General features: G+C 36.9%; 1 protein-coding gene across 5 annotated transcripts in view; it reads left to right on the top strand.

Annotated features, from left to right (window-relative positions):
* EPS8 (EGFR pathway substrate 8, signaling adaptor) overlaps positions 1–20658 on the top strand; it is a 178039-nt gene that overhangs the window by 132256 nt on the left and 25125 nt on the right. For all 5 annotated transcript variants that reach the window (XM_028119803.2, XM_028119802.2, XM_028119799.2 and 2 more), the window contains 7 exons: positions 486–622; positions 3791–3864; positions 5138–5264; positions 7197–7285; positions 7661–7735; positions 12915–13063; positions 15713–15896. In XM_028119803.2, the coding sequence (XP_027975604.1) occupies positions 486–622; positions 3791–3864; positions 5138–5264; positions 7197–7285; positions 7661–7735; positions 12915–13063; positions 15713–15896 (835 nt within the window). The remainder of the gene's footprint in view (positions 1–485; positions 623–3790; positions 3865–5137; positions 5265–7196; positions 7286–7660; positions 7736–12914; positions 13064–15712; positions 15897–20658) is intronic.

The raw sequence follows: 20658 nt of genomic DNA, 5'->3' as shown, positions 1-20658 counted from the left end.
AGCCTGGAGGAGTACAAATAGATATGAGGAATATAGTTCGTTCATAGCCTCTCCAAGTCACAGGAGACCCAGAAAAAAATTAAACCTAGTGTTGAGTTGAATTAAAATTTTTCTGTGTTTTGGGGCGCCTGGGTGGCACAGTCGTTAAGTGTCTGCCTTCGGCTCAGGTCATGATCCCAGCGTCCTGGGATCGAGCCCCGCATCGGGCTTCCTGCTCCACGGGAAGCCTGCTTCTCCCTCTCCTCTCCCCCTGCTTGTGTTCCCTCTCTCGCTGTGTCTCTCTCTGTCAAATAAATAAAATCTGTAAAAAAATTTTTTTTCTGTGTTTTTATATTTCATATACATTTGTAAATATACATAATATGAAAGGAAATCCTTGTTGTCCTCCACCTTGACATCGTTCTTAAGGTTGAAGAACTAATACCATAAACTGAGAATTGATAGACACGGAGGTGGTAAAAATTCTATTTTTTCATCTTTTTTAGGATGATTTCCAAAGCAGACCCTGGTATACCGCCTCCGCCAAGAGCTCCTGCCCCGGTGCCCCCTGGGACTGTTACCCAGGTGGATGTTAGAAGTCGGGTGGCAGCTTGGTCTGCATGGGCTGCTGACCAAGGGGACTGTGAGTGTTTCTGAGGATTGCTACTTATTGACCCTTGACTTTGGGTTGTGACATAATCCTTGCTCTCAAATTCTGATGCTGATTTCTGAGCTGAAGCTTGAGGTTAGCTTTTTTAATTAAAAAAAGATCATAGATAGGGCGCCAGGGTGGCTCAGTCGGTTAAGTGACTGCCTTCGGCTCAGGTCATGATCCCGGAGTCCCGGGATCGAGTCCCGCATCGCAGGGAGCCCGCTTCTCCCTCTGACCCTCCCCCCCCCCATGTGCTCTCTCTTTCTCTCATTCTCACTCTCTCAAATAAATAAATAAATCTTTAAAAAAAATCATAGATAAAGGAAATTTAAAACTTTGACACTATAAGACTATCGTATATGGGAGTTCAGACCAGTCATTTAAATAAATACGGTGTTAGGATTACGTTTTTTTGTTTTTTCTTTTTTTAATGCGATCAAAGAAAGATGGGACGTTTGACTCAGCTCTGAGTCAAACTCTCGACCAGAGAAGAGACTATCAGATTTTTTTTGCAAAGATTCTCCTTCAGAATTCTTTTCATTATTATTATCTTACCGCTCTCCTGTTTGGGAGAATTGTTGTGCTTATGTGAAAAGGCTGTCAGGGGGTGTTGGGACAAGAGTCAAAGCATCTCCATCTCGCTCAGCTTGTCAGAGGGGCCCTTTGTGTGCATCGTCATTTTACCTTCGCATGCTTTTTCAAAGACAAATAATCCCGGCGTAGAATTTAGCATAACTTTTTGTATGTCAGAATGGTTTTGTTTTGTTTTGTTTTGTTTTGTTTTTTTTACCAAACCTGAAATTTTTATGACTGAAAATGCCTTAAAATATGTTTGGTCCAATCTCTTTATTATGAGTTTATAAATTGTGATCCAACGAGTTTGAATCTGATGAAGACTAGAGTCTCACTCTTCTGCCTCACTGTTCAGTGGACTTAAATCACTTATCCTTTATCTAATAAAACATTATTCATGCAGATATCTAACAATGTAGTTAAACAGTAGAACTTGGTGACCATAAATAAGTGACACTAGACTTTATTTTGAGTCTGGTGAGTCAAAAGTTGGACTCTGGAGTAAGACCAGGATCTGCTGTGCGACCTTGGATGGTATCTCTTTGTGTTTCAATCTCATTTGTAAAGTGGGGATAATAATTCATGGGTTGCTGTGAATCTGAAAGCAAATAATGTCTACAGCAGTCCCTACTGCAGTGTAAAACACATAACGTGTGGTTCATCTCATTTTTGCCAAATTGAGTTCATTTTATTTCTGAATTGCTTTCCATTTTATTTATTTTTTTTTGTATACTTGAAGTTATTTTTAGAGATTCACATGTAAGCCCAGCTACCAGACAGATGAAAGAAAAAAATCTTTGAAACATCCGTTTATCAAAAATGAAGTAGCAGAATATTTACTTTATAACAATTTGTTTTTAGAAATCATACAAATTTCTGTTGATCTGTTTTTTTTCTGCAATATTTTGTGTTTAAAAAAATGAATAGTTTATAGTGTTTTCTGTTTTTTGTGTTCACATAGTGTCTTGTTGCTGCTATTTTGGTAGAAGAGATGTGGGTTTTGAGAGAGATCAAAATGGTCTTCCTTGAAGTTGAGGAAGGATAAGAGATCTTCAGTTTATAAATATTCTGAATAAATTTGTGAAAACATCTGTAAAACCTAATATGATTTACAACAAAGAGATGTTTCTGGGCTCTTACTAGATTTTGTCTAAAATATGCTGTGCAATCTTACCTATTTAAATGAGAGTAAGAAAGGGTTTTCAGAACTTCTAATTTTCTACTAGGCCATATAGAATGTAGCACTTATTGTGTGAGGTTCTATCTGGACCCAGGCCAGTTTTTGGTTGGAAATCCCCCCCAAAAGGAGTATCTTTTTGGTCCCTCTGAAGGCTCCAGCTAACTCAGACTAAACATCTCCTTTGAATCCTTGACGCAGCCTTACCCCTGACTTCCAAAAGTGATCTCTGTAGAGTAGTGGTAGTGGGGTTCGTAGTGGTGCCAGAGACCGTGAAAAAGTCTGCGAGATACTGCGTCTCCCCTTACCTCACCCTCCAAGTGATATTTTGGGGCTTCTCTAGAGTTCTTACTAGCTATATTTCAAGTTCAACATGTTTTCTGTAGTATACTATACCCAAGAAAGCCACTAACTCCATGTAAAACAGCATTTAACTGGCAAGAGTTCATAAATATAAATTCAAATTATCTTAAAGTACTTAAGAGCCACTAATTAAATTGCAAAAAACTCCATAATTTCTTCTTTTGGGGGGGCAATATTCCATTTATTGGGAAAGGCATAGAAGAGGTATAACAATACAGAGTTCTCAGTATTTTTTGTAGTTTTCTATATTGAACATCATGAGTCATGATGAAGTATTAGGAGTTTTTTCCCTTATTGATCATATATTTTTCCAGTTTCATCTGTACAGTTTTTCTTTTATTTAATCTACTGTGAAATATTTGTAGAAGTATCTGTGTTTAGTGGTAGCATTAACCAGAAGGGAGTTCATTATAGTGACCTTATGATTAACATCATGCTTTAGCTAACTGAGCTAACTTAACATCTTGAATGCTCTTAAGATATGTATTACTTAATTTGCAAATCCTGTAGGTATTATACTTATAAGTATAAATCAGTGAGCCCAACATTGTGGATTTTAAGCTTAATGACAACTAGAATTTGAAAAAAAGCACTTTACTGTCAGAACGCCCAAAGCTTTATTGTAATCACAGTGGTGGAATGTATAAAATTGGGAGGTTGCATTAGAAATTAGTTGACCACTTTTTGAGGAGCAGGTACTTAAATGTGAGTTTGTATTTCTTTCTTGTATAGGAATTATAGGGTGAGAAGTTAGAGTTGGTTCTACAGGCAACTGTCATTGGGAAGAGGGAGAATAGGAGGGGAAGTTACAGGGTAAATCATAAAGGCTGAAGGCAAGCACGTCAGCCCTGGCCAAGTGCTTCTCAGTTAGTGGTGGCAAGGATGCATGTCATTCATAGATGATGAGCAGTTTTGATTTTGTATCCAGTGAAGGTGTTCCCTTGTGCAAATGGCACTCTTTTCTAGCCACTTTTCATATTTCATACTACCTAGATTGATCTCACTTAGGTAACAGGCTGAAAGACTTGTGATTCTTCTTTCTTTAGTTGAGAAACCAAGGCAGTATCACGAGCAGGAAGAAGCACCTGAAATGATGGCGGCCCGAATTGACAGAGACGTGGTAGGTCCAACAGTCCTCTTTAGGCCATTGCCTTCTTTTTAAAAAGAGGAAAAAAATAGCAGGGAAAATGAAGTTGATTTAAATAAAGATGTTTTGTGCAAACTGTATTTTCTCTTTCCATTGGTGGTTATGCCCTTCGAATTATCTCTTTCTTAACTATTTTTGCCTTTATGTCAATATTTAGTTAGTAGGATAGGGCTCTGATAGAAGAACTAACATATTAACTAGTTTACAAAGGAACTTAAACTGAATTACCAGATTTGGGGGATTTTAACTTTTTTCATAGCTTGTAATTCATAATTGAAATGTCTTCTAAATATCTCTTCATGACATTTATTTTTATTAAACAATTTTATAATGCCTGAAAGATAAAAGTTAAGTGGAATTTTTTAAAAGTAGATATATAAATTTTAACTCTTTATAAAGAATAAGGCTGTATTTATTTTTATTAGTCCATAGTAATTTCCTTACAGAATGACAATGCCTTCTGATATAATAATAAAATTAATCTCAATATAATTACTATTTATGTTTTACACAATCCTAGCTTATTTGGAAACAAATATAGGAATTTGAAGTTTGGAATTTAATTTTTATATTACACCATTATTTTTTATACTTAAAAGTTTATTTAATCCCGGTTTCTAGTCTTTTAAATTAGAAGAATGTCAGGTTTCACACATACTACAGAAAGTCAGCTAAGACAATCAAAACTGATCCAATAATCCCTGAAAGCATAATTCATCATTAATTCTATTTTACCATGTGGCAACTCTCATTAATGATTATTCTAGATTATCTGTGTGTTTATTAGGTAATCAGAACATTCTATATACCTTTAATTCCATGAAATAATATTGTTGGTATTTTATTGGCATATTTATTAGAAAGCAGAAATGCTCATTGCTCTTCTAACAGGATGTTTCTTAGAATTTTTCTCCTAACTTTATGTGGGAGAACCCTGTGAGAAAATTAGAGTAGTTGAAAATAATTAATAATCCGAATAGATACTGTGAATGCTTTCTTTATGGTATTGAAAATAGAACAAGATTTAAGCTAAAGAAAAATGTAAATGTCAGACTTTAGCCACGGGTATATGTATATTTAGTTCAATTCTTTTTCTTAGAATTAGTGATAAACTTGAAATTTGCATGTGGGAGGTATTTCTTTTTTTTTTTTTTTAACTTTCTGATTTTCCTTTACTGACTAGTAGTATTCATTCAAGGCAAAAATGGTTTTGTCTTAAATCTTATTCTGTAATTTCTCATTCCAGCAAATATTAAATCACATCTTGGATGATGTTGAATTTTTTATCACAAAACTCCAAAAAGCAGCTGAAGCATTTTCTGAGCTTTCTAAAAGGAAGAAAAGTAAGAAAGGTAAAAAGAAAGGACCAGGAGGTAAGTTGGATTTTCTTTTCTTTTTTTTTTTTTAAAGATTTATTTATTTGACAGAGACGCAGTGAGAGAGGGAACACAAGCAGGGGGAGTGGGAGAGGGAGAAGCAGGCTTCCTGCAGAGCAGGGAGCCTGATGCGAGGCTTCATCCCAGGACCCTGGGGTCATGACCTGAGCCGAAGGCAGATGCCTAACGACTGAGCCACCCAGGCGCCCCTGGATTTTCTTAAACTTCTAAAGACCATTCAGAACTCCAGTGCTAGGCAGAGTTTCTGCCCTTGTGAACTGCTCAGCAAAACTCCATTGACAGTGGGCCAAAGTCCCTTTTCTAGTTTTGGGATAGCACCTGGGAGTTAGACAGAGACTAAGAAGACCCTAGGGAATGGTCCATTTTGGTTCCAAGTTGAATACAGTAAGAAAAGACTCTAGGATACTTAACCTAAATCACAGAGACTCTGAGATTCAGCTAACAACCATCTCTTTGTAGTTTTAATTAGTGACTGTAAAATTAGTATCTGTTAAAGAAAGTCATGGCTCTATTCTTCCCATATTTTGATTTATTTTATTATAAATATAGAACCTCATTATTTTGTTAAAAGGATTGATTTTTCTCATTAAAATAGTTACAACTATCAATGGATTTGAATTTTTTTATCACAGAGCTCCCAAACAATATATTCAGGTCACTTACAAGCAGTTTTGGGGTATGCTGTAGTTAGCTATTTAAAATGGCCTCAAAATGTATAAACTTATAACTGTGGAACAAAATTAAAAGAATAGTGAGTAAATATCCCTTTCATGGCACATGACCTCCCAGTTTTTCTCTAGCTCATGTCTACATCCTAAGCATAAGACCTGTAGACTTGTCTTCCAGATGTGTACCTCTGGGTATACCTCACCTCCCTATATTCTGAAATTAATTATTATTGCATCCTTATGTCCCAAACCACTTATTCCTGCTATATTCTTTATGAGAGGTGTTCTATCCTTTTGGTCATCCAGATTCAAGACCACAGATCTAGTATGACTTCATTCTTTAACTTGCAGCCAACATCGATTTTATATTTTCACTGGGTTTTATATCCACTTGTTTCCCTTTTCATTTTCATAGCTAACATCTGCTTCAAGCTGTCATCATTTTTTACCTGGCTTTCTAAGTAGTCTTCAAGCCTCCAGTCTTTTATTCTGGGAGGACAGTTGTCATCAAGCTCTAATGTAGTCACTTCATTCTTCTGAACAGCATGTTAATTCCATGTTCTGTTGATTTACTTCTGCTCCTCCCCCTGCCCCCCGGGCAGTCAGGGTCACCCTCAATCCAGCCTTGGTCTACTTTTCCATTCTCTTGGTTTCTCTGCTTTAGTTTGTTGTTTCATGTACATGCAATTTCCTTTTTCCATGTTTTTTTACTTATGCTGTTATATCCAACTATGACATTTTCTTACCAAATTGCCGTGTAACAGACCTTTCACATCCCATCTTAAAAGCTACTTCCCCCATGAAACAACCATTAGGTGTCCATTTTCCCATCTCCCAACCAGGTGTAGTCTCTTTCTACAACACTTCCTTGGTGTATCTTGGTTACTTACCGATTCGTGTTTTCTAAAGATTTTAAGGCCCTTCAGAGCAGGGCTTATAACTCGCACATTTTTATAGTCTTTGTGATGGTAAGTGCAATAATTGGGACATAAAAGGGCTACAGCATAGATCTATGGAATTGGTGAGTTAGTAGAGCCTAAGGGTAGAAGAATCCATTTCAAATGTTGGATCACCTTAGTTTGTTACAGTGAGTCTAGGAGATGTACTAGAGTAGCTAGGAAGCATGGTATCGGGAATGATCAAATTTTACAGACACAAATGGGGCTTTTTATTTTTTCATTTACTAGATTTTCTGACAGCTTTGCTTTCATCTGTCCCCCTTCCCGTTTATTTCTTTTAGAGGGTGTTCTAACTCTGCGGGCAAAACCTCCCCCTCCTGAGGAGTTTGTTGACTGTTTACAAAAGTTTAAACATGGATTTAACCTTCTGGTAAGTGGAATTTATTTGTATATAATCAAAAGAAACAAATGAAGGAGATCAAATTCTAGCCAGGATGTTTCTGATTAAATGAAGAGATAAAATTATTCTTGTAGATTTTTTGGTATGTATGTTTTGATTTGCTTTTAATTAGGACAACAGATAATAAAACCTATGTATCCAAGCAAATTATCAAAAAAGAACAACTCCTAACTTGTTTTTAAACTAAATTCTCTTAATCTGACTTACCTAGGCTGATTCATATATTAAAAGTTAAACTAGTAGTAAAGAACTCTTTCTCTGAGTCTGTATCAGACCTTTATGAGCATCTGTTTTTTGCTTGATTGCATCATAGTAATTTGTTTGTCTGTTTTCTTAATGCTACAGGCCAAACTGAAGTCTCACATCCAGAATCCGAGTGCTGCAGATTTGGTTCATTTTTTATTTACTCCATTAAATATGGTAAGACTGTTAATTTAAGAAAGTAATCACCCTTAGTATGTTTTTCAACCCCAGGTGTCTGTCTGGAGTATCTCGATAGTTTTCCTTCATTACTTTGCGTGGATACAATTTCTCTTGGCATCTATGTCAATATCGAGAATGTGCAATTTGAGAGTTTGAAAGAACCTTAGAAATCATCCTGTTCAAGCACCTTTACTTTATTGCTGAGGAAACCGATGTCTCTGACAGAGCTAGGAAGATGAAAAGAAATATTTATCAGATGCTAGTGTTTCAGTATATACTAGGATATAATACAAAGGGCTATAATAATGTAAAAGTTTTTCTCTTTCTCCCAAAATAGTCTGGGTGTGAAGAGGTACTGGTACTGGATGGAGGGCTTTGCTCATTTATTTATTCATTCAGAAATATTAATTGAGAGCCTATTACGTGCTTACCACTATTAGTAGCTTATCAGGAATAAAACAGACATAAATTTTTACCCTCTTGGAACTTATATTGTAGTATGGAGGGGCAATCAGTAACCTAAATATATGCATAAATAATATATTTTGCTAAAAACAAGTGTTATTTGAAAAAATACAGCAGGGACAGAGAACGGGGAATATTTCAGGTGTATGCTCATGCAAGTGTGCACACGTATGCAAGGTAGAGTATTACCCTTTTTGAATAGGGTTGGTTAAGGTGAGAGGTGTCATGTGAGCAAATGAAGTGAGGAATGAGTCATGTGGATTTCTGAAAGAAGAGAATTCCAGACAGAGAACAGCTATTGTGAGTGCTCTGGGATGGTAATTGCAAATGATGTTCTTGGAATAAATAAGTATTGTGACTTGAACAGAATGAGGGAGAGCTTAATTAGGAGATGAAGTCAGCAATGCAACAGGAGGTCATATTTTGTTGGTCTTTATAAGTGGTTATGAAATCTTTTACACTTTTGGAGTGTTTTCAGCACAAAAGGATTGCTCTGGCTAGAATACTTAGAAATCTGGGGGAAGAAGGGACTAGGGTGGTTATTAAAATAATCCAGATCAGAGATTATGGTGTTTGGACTGGGTGACATTAGAAATCGTAAGAAGAAATCGGATTTTGGGTATAAACCAGAGAAGCAACATTTGCCAGTTGATTAGATGTGCTATGTAAGAGCCAAGGGTATCTCCAAAGGTTTTGGCCTAAGAGTGGAGGGATGGAATAATTATTAATCGAGATGGGGAAGACAATAGGTAAGACAGATTTTTTTTGAAGGAAGATAAGGAATTCAGTTTTAGACATGTCAAAATTTTGTTACATCTAGATGGAAAAATTTGGTAGTTGAATATATGAATTTGGAGTTCAGTGGAGAAATCAAAGCTATAGATACATATTTAAGGATCATCTGCATATAGAGGGCATTTAAAGCCATGATATTATCACCAAGGTAGTAATCGTAATTGAGGAACAAGGACTGGTTGAGCCTTGGGCAATTTCAGTGTTAGAATGGAAAGAACCAACAAAGAAGATTGAGAAGAAGCAGTTAAGTCAGGAGAAGAAACATAAGAATATTATGGTATTCTGGAAGCCAAACGAAGAAAATGTGTCCAAGAGAAGAATTGAGCAACTATGTCAGATATCTCTATAGTGGAAGCTGATTTACCTCCATGCCCTTGTTACAGCTGTACAGGGGCAAAGAAAGGTGATTTATCTTTAAGGAGGTGACTCTGAACTTAAACAGATAATTTCTGCCTTTGTCCAGTTGGCCTGAATGTTTTCATGTGGCCATACTGAACACCAAAGGAATATAGTCTCTATCTGTGTGCCTGTAGGTTCATCTAAAATGTAGGAACTTCTCTTTCCAGAAGGAAGAAGAAGAGAGTGGACACTAGGGAGCAATTAGTAGTCTTTAGCATACTCTGTGCCAGGTGGAGTGATATCCTCATAATACATTTTTCCCCCAGAAAACTCCCTTCAAATACATGTGTATTTGTACAAAAGGTATAATTTTTAAAGCTAACAAAAGGGTGTGTTGGGGACAATTCCCTTTGTGAAGGAGTTGGATGTTCCTATGAGTTTATCCAGCAAAAGGTTATACCTCTTGTGCTGGAGGCCAGGATCCAAGATACACATCTTCATTTTCAAGATTTTCAGTATGCAGCTGTGTTCTTTCCTTATGTGGTATGGTAATATACTTCCCTTCCCATTATATATTTCTTATATCTGCAAATGGTGTTAATAGCAACTTGTCTAGGCTGACATTACGTACAACCATCTTGTTCTATGGGGCAGTTGGGAGAACTCACTGGAATATTAAAGAGTACACAACAAACAAGTGCAGGGGTTTGGGAAAAGCATGCGACAGAAAGCAGATGGAACAGTTGTCGCCCTCCCATACAGACAGACCTGAAGAGAGAGTAGGCTACAAATCACCCTTTTCTACAATTTCACCAGTTAGATAGGTCATTCCGGTTTTTGTGGGAGGACAAGTGAGTGAGGAGTGGAAAGAAGGTGGAGTCTTTTAAATACTTCTAGGAGGACAGAATTTCCTCCCTTGTGGGCTAAGGCAGGCATGGGTGGAGTGTTTGTGAATGGCTCTGCCTGTCAGAAGAGCAAATGATCACTTTGTGGGATGACAATAGCAGTAATGATAATTGTTAGAAATGTGTGATTATCCTGTATCTTATTTCTGTGATTGTTTTTTTTTAAAAGACTAGACGAAGCAGATAAATTTCATTAATTTTGGTTGAGGGCATATAAACCCTATGGTTTGAGTACTCTAATATTTATCAAAAATGGGGCAAATTCAAATGCATTTCCCATAGGTTTTACTTGATTATCAAACTAAAAATGAGAAAAAGAAAGTGCAAGTAACAAAAAGGGATGATAAATCTTCTTCTTTCCCTAAGGGCAACTAGACAAAGACCTGAAGTAGAATATGAAATGAATATTGCTTTACAAACATAGGAAAGTAACATTATCAGCATGAGTGTCAGAACTGGGCAATAAGAGATTAGAAGATGAAAGTCCAAGACTACATCAGTAATTTATGAACACTTCCATATGTTGTTGCTATATATATAGAACATCAGATTTCTACTTGTCTAGTTACTGTTGAATAATTTTTGCTTTATAAGCTCTTTAAAAATTAAATCAAGGCCATTCATATGCAGAGAACCCCATAGTAGTAGCTCATTAACAAAATTTATATTCCTTATTCTTTAACACATTTGATACTGTCTTGGTTTGAATATTAGGAAGTGTTGACTTTAAAATAGTTTTTGCCATCTCCTCATTCTTGGCATACTCTTTCACACATTATAAGTAGATATGTAGATATGTAGTCGTTACATAAAAGAGAACTATAAAATAATGGGACTGGTTTCCCTCACATGTAGAAATTAGCCTTTGTGAGCAAGCTCTGTATCTGAAAATAGGATTTATTTTGTCTTTTTTTTTTTTCATCAAAAATGACTCCTTATTCATGGTCTCTCCAATCAGAATATGTTTGTGACTCCTTTTAATGTTCTGCCTACAGAGCCCCAGACATATTACTTGGACAAGAGACATGGGAAGGAACATTTATTTAGGGCCTACAACCAGCCACACAACATTTTAGTGGCTTTAAACCTTGCAAGACCTGCCCTCTGCCCTCAGCATCTCCACACACAGGCACACCCACAGCAACCATACATGCCTACATGCTTAACATCCGTTCTTGAGAAGGAACTATGTCTTATAGCTTTTTATTGACATTTCTTCTCCTTCATTCCCAAAGATTTTAAAGTTCCTCTACTCCTAGATTTTACTCCTTTACTTTTCCCTCTTAATCATTCCTACATATTCACCAGAAGTGCTTATAGGGCTTGGAAGTAAGAAAATTACTGTACCAGGCAGTCAGGGTAAATTTTGTTCTCAAGTAAGAGTCAGCCCTCCCTTCTTACTTCTCATCTTTTCTTTCACTGATTCTCAGTCATCCCTCTAACACTATGTCTTCTGCAATTGACTTGGTCCAAGTCCTCACAGGAGGGAAAACTGAAAAATGAGCCATAAGTTAAAATGTAACAGGTTACTTCTATGCATAAATTGTTTTGGGGACACTGAGGTGCCTTGGAGCTATGCTTTAGGATTAAGGAAACCTTCTTGGAAGAGGTGGTACCGGAGTAGAGTTCTGAGTGATAAAGGAAGGGCCTCTTGGGGAACTGGGAAGGAGCATGTGCAGATACACAGAGGCATACAACAGCGTACGTGCTCAGAACACTTGGGTGACTGGGGAGAAACTGAGAAACTGACTCTTGGTCTGGAGCCATTCAAAAAAAATCCCTTTTTTCTTGTGCCATATCTCTGGGAAGGTGAGATTTTTATAAAAGGGCTCTGGTTTCTGCTCTAGGAGATAACTACCATTCTTTAGCCAGGAAATAGCCTCTGAGAAGTCCAGAAACTTGGAGCAGTTTCTGGACATACACTTATCATCCTTTTGTTTATCAGAGAGGTGCACCTGTTTATTTGTTTCTGCTAATCATTAAATTATCCATTTTAAATCAGGACAATTTCCTAGAATTAAATCCTGGGGAAAAATACCATAGATTCAGAGTACCAGTTCTCATTCTTCTCTCACTTTTCTCTCTGGATCCTTTTAGTTTTGTATGTCTTTATATAGGCACAGCCGTAGACTGTTAAGTTGAGCCTTATTTCTCTCTGTAGTATTCATTTATAGAACCATACTTTCCAAGTTTGGGATAATAGATTTGCCAGAAAAAGATACGTGTACTTTTTTTTTTTTTTTTAAGCAAAAAGCAGAGATAGTTAAACCACCTGACTGAGAATTCTTTGGATAGCCATTAGTATTTTCCAGGGAAAATATGGTCATATGCAACCAATAGATCCTGTGAAAGTTGTTAAACTACTAACTTTTCATTCTAGATTATTAGTCACCTTTGGGCTGGGCAGGTTGACTTAATAAGCTGTTTTTCATTCAGTAAGTAGTACACTGCACCATGTCAAAATTTGAGTGTATAAAAACTGCTTGTTTTGGCATGGGTTTTACATATTTTGAAAATATACAAGTAATCATCATCTTCTTGCTAAAAAATGATTTATTGTCATTTTAGGTGGTGCAGACAACAGTGCTTGTTTTGGCATGGATTTTACATATTTTGAAAATATACAAGTAATCATCATCTTCTTGCTAAAAAATGATTTATTGTCATTTTAGGTGGTGCAGGCAACAGGAGGTCCTGAACTAGCCAGTTCAGTACTCAGCCCCCTATTGACTAAGGACACAATTGAGTTCTTAAATTATACTGTCAACAATGATGAAAGACAGCTGTGGATGTCACTGGGAGAAACGTGGATGAAAGCCAGGTAGATGTATATGAGTTTAATACCTGTAATACTTTAAGTATTGTTCTTTGTTATTACAGGAATCTAATGAGACGTTTATTTTTAGCCTTCTGCGTATGAAAGACTAGGCATTACAGGTGAAAAAGCCTAAACCCTTAAAAAGCCAGTCTAGTGGAGAAGGTGTAAAGTGTAAGGCATATTAACCACCCGAGTGACTTATGAACTGCTGTTGTTTGGTAAGGGGGAGCCATCAGGAAGAGAATTTGAAGAGGGGGTGTAGTTAGCTTTCAAAGAAGAGCTGGCATTTAAAATCAATAGATAATAATAGTAGTATATTATGTAATATATATGTACACACTATACAGATAGTGTTTGCCAGGCACTCTTCCATGAACTTTATATAAGTACTGTTGTTATCCCTATTTTACAGATAACAAAACTGAGGCCTAGAGTGGTTAAGTAATTTGCTCAAAGCCATATAACTCTTAAGTGGCAGATCTGCAATTTGTACCTGGCAGTCTGGCTCTGGAGTTGATGTTCATAATTATTTTGCTATGCTGCCTTTCAGCTGGATGAGTAGGATTTCCACAAATACATAGCTGGGAAGGGGCCTTCCTAATAGAGAAGCATGAATGAGGGCATGAAGCAGGAAGTCAAGAGAATGGAGACTGAATATGGGTTTAGCTGGTATATAGACTTTGGGTAGCAGGTGCTTATGGGGAAGGGGGCGAGGAGGGATGGTGTTAAATGAGGCACATGGAAATAAGCAGGTGGGCTCTGAAGGCTCCCACTGCCATGCTAAAGAGTTGGAGAAGATTCTGTAGGCTGTGGAGAACCAATAGCTGTGTGAATAGGAGTGTGACATAATCACATTTGCATTTTAGAAAGATCAGTCTGCTAGTTGAGCCTAGCAAGGACAAGGACCAGAGTAACTAGAGGCCAGGATGCCCCTTGGGATGCTGGTGCTAGTGTATCGATTCCTTAGTAAGCAACCTTCCCTGGGTCTGGAACAGTAGTATTGGGAAAGGAAAGGAGAAGGGGATCATTTTAAAAATCGTATTTTTGTCAGTGAAGTCATTGTGGAAGACAAATTATTTACATTGCCTCATTTAACATTGCAGTGTTAAAGTTTCCTGAGCAAGGCAAAAAAATATTTCTCATTTTATGATATGTGAATAAATAATTTTTGCCTTCCTAACCATGACCCAAATCCTTTTTTTCTCTCACTACTTAGAGTGAGTCATTCAGTGTGGTCACTTAGAAGCTTTTCTTCCTAACGCTTTTGAATGGGCTAGCCTAAAAGTAATGGATCAGTTCATAATTTTTTTCCTCCTCCTTTTCTTCTATTGAAACATACATAAGCTGTGTATATATAAAATATAACTTACATTTTGGACTTAGGCAACAGCTTGTGTTGGAATATGGTTTACATATTGAATGGTTTACCAAGCAAAAAATTACTTAAAACCCTGTAGTTGTTTTTATTTTGAAAATAATATTTAAATTTATTTATATACTAATATAACCTACTGTATCATGCTATTTATATATTGTCCTTGGTTAAATAGATTTCTTAAATCTATTAGATTTTCATAGTTTATAATCTTATGATAAGCCTAGGTTGGATCTTTTAGTATTTTCCCATGAAACTTACTAAATTAATCAGATCTCCTAGTACAAAAATAGCTCAGACTTTCTAATTTCTTGATTTTGGGTCCTACCTCAAAATGAGAAAATGAATGACCATTGGGAAAACTACATCAAAAGGAAATATATTGTTAGCTTTTGACAAGAGAAAAGGTAATTTTTTAGATCCTGATAAGATTATTAGGAAATGAATATACTGATTTAAAAATTCATAAAGATAAAAAGATCATGAAGGTACGTAATAATCTGAATAAGAAGACTTATTTCATCATAGTAGAAATATAACCTGAAGAATTAATCTTTCTTTCCCCTATCTTGTGAAAGATAAAACAATACAGTATAGCAGAGATGAAGCTATAATTTCTGTCCCAGTTATTTTTGTGGTTCATGAGTGATTAGGAGCTTGTAGAAATAAGCCTCACTTAGAGTCATTAAATAATGAATGGGTAATGATTATGATTCCAGATTAGTCCTAACTTGATTTTACTGATTAAAGGCTCACTGATAAATTTAATTTATAAAATTGGTAATGTTTCATTTAGGGGACTTTATAACTTAAAAAAATCATAAATGTTAAGAACATTCTCTGTTGTTTCTCTTTTGAAAGATGTATCTGATACCAGGAGGGTTCATACCAAGGGAGGGGAAGGAAGGGAAAGATGAGACTCTGAAACTACTTTAGATACAAGAGAAGTTCATGTTCTAAATAGTTGTAACACTTCTAGCCTCATGCTCCCTTTCCAAATTTTCAAAACCTATATCCATGTTACGAAATTGAATTAATGGAGAATTGAGGCAGTGTACTGAAAGATCATGAAGCAGAATTCAATCTTCCTTTCATTTTGTTGGCATTACAGACTAGTATAAGCGTGTTCACTTTCCCTTTTTGAAGAGACAGAGGGCAGATGAGGTATGCTTTGTTTCTGTTTGTTATCTGTTTTTATTTTTTGTGGCTAACCTTCTTGAAAGTAATTTTGGACACGGATACATTTCTTAATTTTGTGCCTTACTGTCCCTCTACAGAGCAGAGTGGCCAAAAGAGCAGTTCATCGCACCGTATGTCCCGCGGTTCCGCAACGGTTGGGAGCCCCCCATGCTGAGCTTCATGGGCGCCCCGATGGAACAAGATCTTTATCAGCTGGCCGAGTCTGTGGCAAATGCAGCAGAACATCAGCGCAAACAGGAGACAAAAAGATTATCCACGGAGGTAAAGTTGTTTAGCATCACTCTTTGTAGAAAGTGCAATAACCTGTGCGTTCTCTTGTAATTCTGATTGTGAGTTCTCGTTTTATTGATCTGAAGATTGTTCTAGAACCAATGACTATATGTCCTGCTGCCCTTGGTTACCTCTCACCTCTTTGTCATTGCCGTGACAGTTGCTTTGTTTCCCTGTGAAGCCTAACACCAGCCTTAGAGTCCTTTTAGCCCTCACCCCTACCCACCTGCTAGTGTTCCCTGAGCCCTGGTGATCCCGTTTCAGTTTGTGAGTGCCTGCTTTCTCCCCTTGTCAGAGACAGTTGCCCCACTGCTGCCTGTCTTGTTCTTTCTGTTTTTCTCTCCATCATCAGACCCTTGAGACAGGTCCCTGAACCTAGGTCCCTGAAGCCTGTCCCAAGCAGCTCTTTCCCAAATGTCCCATTTCTTCCCTCCTTCCTCCTTCCTTCTACCTAGTTCTAAACTCCGAAACCTTCTCAGCCTGGCTGGAAGGCCAGAGTTTCTTCTGGACTCAGTCCCAGGGCTCAAGTGATCATTTATAACACTAATACACCCTGAGGAGATCACAAAATTTATTGTGCCTTTTAAGTATTTAGTAAGCTTTAGAGTATAACCTATTTGGGGAGCAAATTGAGAGATTGAGATTGGGTAAGTTATCTCTGCGCATTTCTTAAAAATGATTTTCCTGTGACTCTTTCTTGTTCTGTCAGAAAAGAAAATCCAACATTGCTTAAAGCTGAACCAAACCAAATAGAAGAATCAGAACCCAAGGAATCAGATGAATGAGATCTAGTTTGGAGAAGAAACAGTAAATGATGACTAGATCCTTCTTGAAGTCTGGCTCATTTCCTTTATTTAATTCCATAGATTAATTTTCTCAGAGTGCTGTGGGTATTTATAATATGGCAAACATGATATGAAGGAATGATTAACAAACCAGAATAAATCTTCACTTTTAAGGAAAAACACATAAATTAATTTTTTAAAAATCAGTCCCTTGGACAGTAACCATAATATAGAAGATTGGTTAAATTTTGAAACTTCAGAAATAAAGCAAATACACTGCTTTGAAGACATATTTTTTTCTAATATAATTGTTTTTTCCTCTGGCGCATCGAAGGGTAGGGTCTCTAACTGCTGTTCCTTCTAAGTGATTAAGAGGATGACCTCACAGCCTTTGCATTGGTTGGCAGTCCCTCTCCAGACCTCAGCAGTGTGGATTTTATAGTTCAGACCTCAGCACTGTGGATTTCCTTTCCTCATAGAGGGCAACTTTTCTAGAGGAAAAAAGATGTAATCGAACATGAAATTATGACACACTTGTTGCTGTAGTTACAGCTGACTATTTTCAAATCACAGAAATTTCTAGCTTACAGTCTTTGTATCTTAATTAAGAAAATAGATCCACTTAATGTATTGCCTCAGAAATTCACTTTTGTGCGTTCTTTTTCAAAAACTTGCATATTTAAAGAGAGAGTCATGTGTTCTGGGCTTCCATTGTAAAAATTGTCTACCCTCATGGAAGAAGTAATTTTAAAGGAAGAATTATTGAGAATCTTTCCTTGTGATGAGTTATCACTTTCCTGTTGTAAACTGTTTTCCATTTTATGGCTTATGTATTTATCCAGAGGTGTAAAAAAAAATGAAATGACAAGCACCTGCTTGCTGTTTTAGGGGATTTTTATGTCTTAAGATTTTGTTGGAAAAGAGGCCAACTAATGGTGATTTAAAATGCATAAAAAATGCAGTCATCCCGAGAAGAGGAACTTTATTATACTTTATTGCTACTAAAATAAATACACTCAGGACAAGACTTGGATGATTCAGGATCTTGTGGTTTTGTGTAGAATCGAAAGGCTTGGGTGACATGGGGTGTCAAACATGGGTGGCAATACTCAACTTTTTTACTTCCTCTGAACCAGCAGCAGCCCTAAACAAGCTTGTTTGGTCATCACAGTTAGTCATTTGTCATCATTTCTCTCCTCCCTTGCAATATTTCTAGTCACTCTCAGGACCCAGTGATCTCATGCTGACTGACCTCACTCGGTTCTGTTCAGAGTTAGCCAAAGGTGAGGGTGATTCTAACACCCCCTTTATAAAACATTGCCTAATCATCTAGTGCCTCTCCTCTCAACTAGGGAAATGATAAACTGAATTAATTAAGCTACTTATTTGTCTTTTTAAAAAGGATTTTATTTATTTATTTGAGAGAGAGAGCACAAGCGGGGGAGGGTGGAGCAGCAGAGGGAGAGGGAGAAGCAGACTCCCCGCTGAGCAGGGGGCCCGATGCGAGGCTTGATCCCAGAATCCTGGGATCATGACCTGAGCTGAAGGCAAATGCTTAACCGACTGAGCCACCCAGGCGCCCCCTTATTTGTCATTTTTAATTTCAGCATTATTGAGGTATAATTGACAAAATCATAAGATATTTAAGATGTTCATCTGGTGATTTGACATGCATTGCAAAAGGATCCCCCCCCATTGAGTTAATTAGCACATTGACACATATGTCACCTCACATATTTATCTTTTTTTCTTTTGGTGAGAACATTGAAGTTCTATTAGCAAATTGTAATTACACAATACAGTGTTATCAGCTGTACTCACCATGTTTTACATTAGATCCTCAGACCTTATTCATTTATAGCTGAAAGTTTGTACCCTTTTACCAACTTCTTCTGATTTCTCCCAGCTCTTGGCAACCGCTTTACTCTGTCTCTATGAGTTCAACCTTTTTTTTTTTTTTTTGGATTTCACGGGTGAGTGATACCATGCAGTATTTTTCTTTTCCTCTTTGGCTTATTTCGCTTAGCAGAATGCTTTCAGAGTCCATCTGTGTTGTTGCAAATAACAAGATTTGCTTTCTCATAGCTGAATAATATTCCGTTGTATATTTATACCATATCTTTACCCATTCATCTGTTGATGGGCACTTAGTTGTTTCCGTATTGTGAACAAGGCTGCAGTGAACATGGAGATGCAGATATATCTTCAAGATCCTAATTTCATTACCTTTACTATTATACCCAGTAGCAGGACTGCTGAATAGTATGGTAGTTCTATTTCTAATTTTTTGAGGAACCTCCATACTGTTTTCTTTCTTTTTTTTTTTTTTTAAGATTTTATGTATTTATTTTGAGAGAGAGAGAGAGAGCTTGTGTGAGCTGGGTGTTGGGGACAGAAGCAGACAGAGAGAGAATCCCTGCTGGGCACAGAGCCGGACACAGGCTCAGTCTCATGACGAGGAGATCATGACCTGAGCTGAAATCAAGAGTTGGACGCTTAGCCAACTGAGTCCCCCAGGCCATCTCCTCCGTACTGTTTTCCATAGCAGCTGCACCAATTTACATTCCTACCAACGGTGTACAAGGGGTTCCTTTTTTCCCCCACATCCTTACCAACACTTGTTATCTCTTGTCTTTTTGATGATAGCCATCCCAACAGGTGTGAGGTGACAACTCATTGTGATTTTGATTTACATTTCCTTGATGATTAGTGATGTTGAGCACCTTTTCATGTACCTTTTGGCCATTTGTATGTCTTCTATGGAAAGATGGCTATTCAGTTGCTCTGCCCATTTTTTAATTGGATGGATTTTTTTTTTCTCTTGAGCTATATGAGTTCTTTATATATTTTGGATTTTTAGTCCTTATCAGATATATGATTTGCAAATATTTTCTCCCATTTTATAGTTGCCTTTTCATTTTGTTGATGATTTAAGCTAAGGTATTTAAATGGCGAAAACTGTTTCTTTGCATTTGTGTGTTAAGCATATTCTAAAGGAGTAATATAGTGTGGGTATTTTGACATCCACACTAGTCCATTGGAGAAACCTCACCTACACCATCTGTGTTTAAACATATCCCTACTCCTGCCAACTCTGTCATTAGGATGAACTATAGTAAACATGTATCTAAGACTTTTCTAAAACATTTCCAGTTTCAAATATTTTGCCCCAATGAGTTCGTAGGCAATTAAATAGCCAAGGACTTCCAGTACTTCATGGTCTATTGTGCCTCCTCCATACTTGATTTCACGTAAGGAAACAGCATAAAATCTTTACATGAATGGTTTTTGTTTGTTTGTTTGTTTTTGTCTCTGTTTCTTATTTTCCCCATAGCTTTGAAACCATGCGCTCACTGGGGCCCATAGACCTCAGTTCCCCCTCCTGGTGGCACCCAGTGGGCTCATGTTGGAATTGGGTAACTACAAAAAAGAATTACTTCAGCATTGTCTTACCCTGTATTGATTGTCAAGATTAATGTGCTTCTGTCTTTCTGTATTTCCGTCAACAGTAAATCTGATAATAGTAGCTGCCATTTTTTAAAAAATAAAATAGGGTCTGTGTATCTTTAAAAAATGAAAGTGTGTAATTTTAATGCAAGGTTTAGATGATTTTCGTGTGGTATTATTTACTTTGCTAGAGTGGTAAGGGTCTGTTCCTTAAACACAGAGAGCAAGAGGGAAGAGTTTTATTGTTGTTTTTAAACCAGTTTTATTTTATGTAAGCCATTAAAGTCTACCTACTACCAAAATCACTTATTACTGAAATTCCTGAGGAAAGAATTCATTGCTTGTATACCCACTTATTTTCAGAATTACAATTTAGCTTTTGTAGTAATGACTTTTCCTGTTATAAATAGGTCTTTGACAAAAATGTATCACCCCCTTTTCATAACTTTGTTAATAATGGTCAAACACTTGAAAATGAGGAACGGATCACAATATAGTGGAAAGTTTTGTTGACTGATATT

The sequence above is a fragment of the Eumetopias jubatus genome, unplaced genomic scaffold (assembly GCF_037043125.1).
Source record: "Eumetopias jubatus isolate StellerSeaLion01/CBP00866 unplaced genomic scaffold, mEumJub1_p1.0 scaffold_8, whole genome shotgun sequence".
NCBI classification, from domain to species: Eukaryota; Metazoa; Chordata; class Mammalia; order Carnivora; family Otariidae; genus Eumetopias; species Eumetopias jubatus.
Note: the sequence above shows the minus strand (reverse complement) of the source record. Positions and strands in the feature narration are given on the sequence as shown.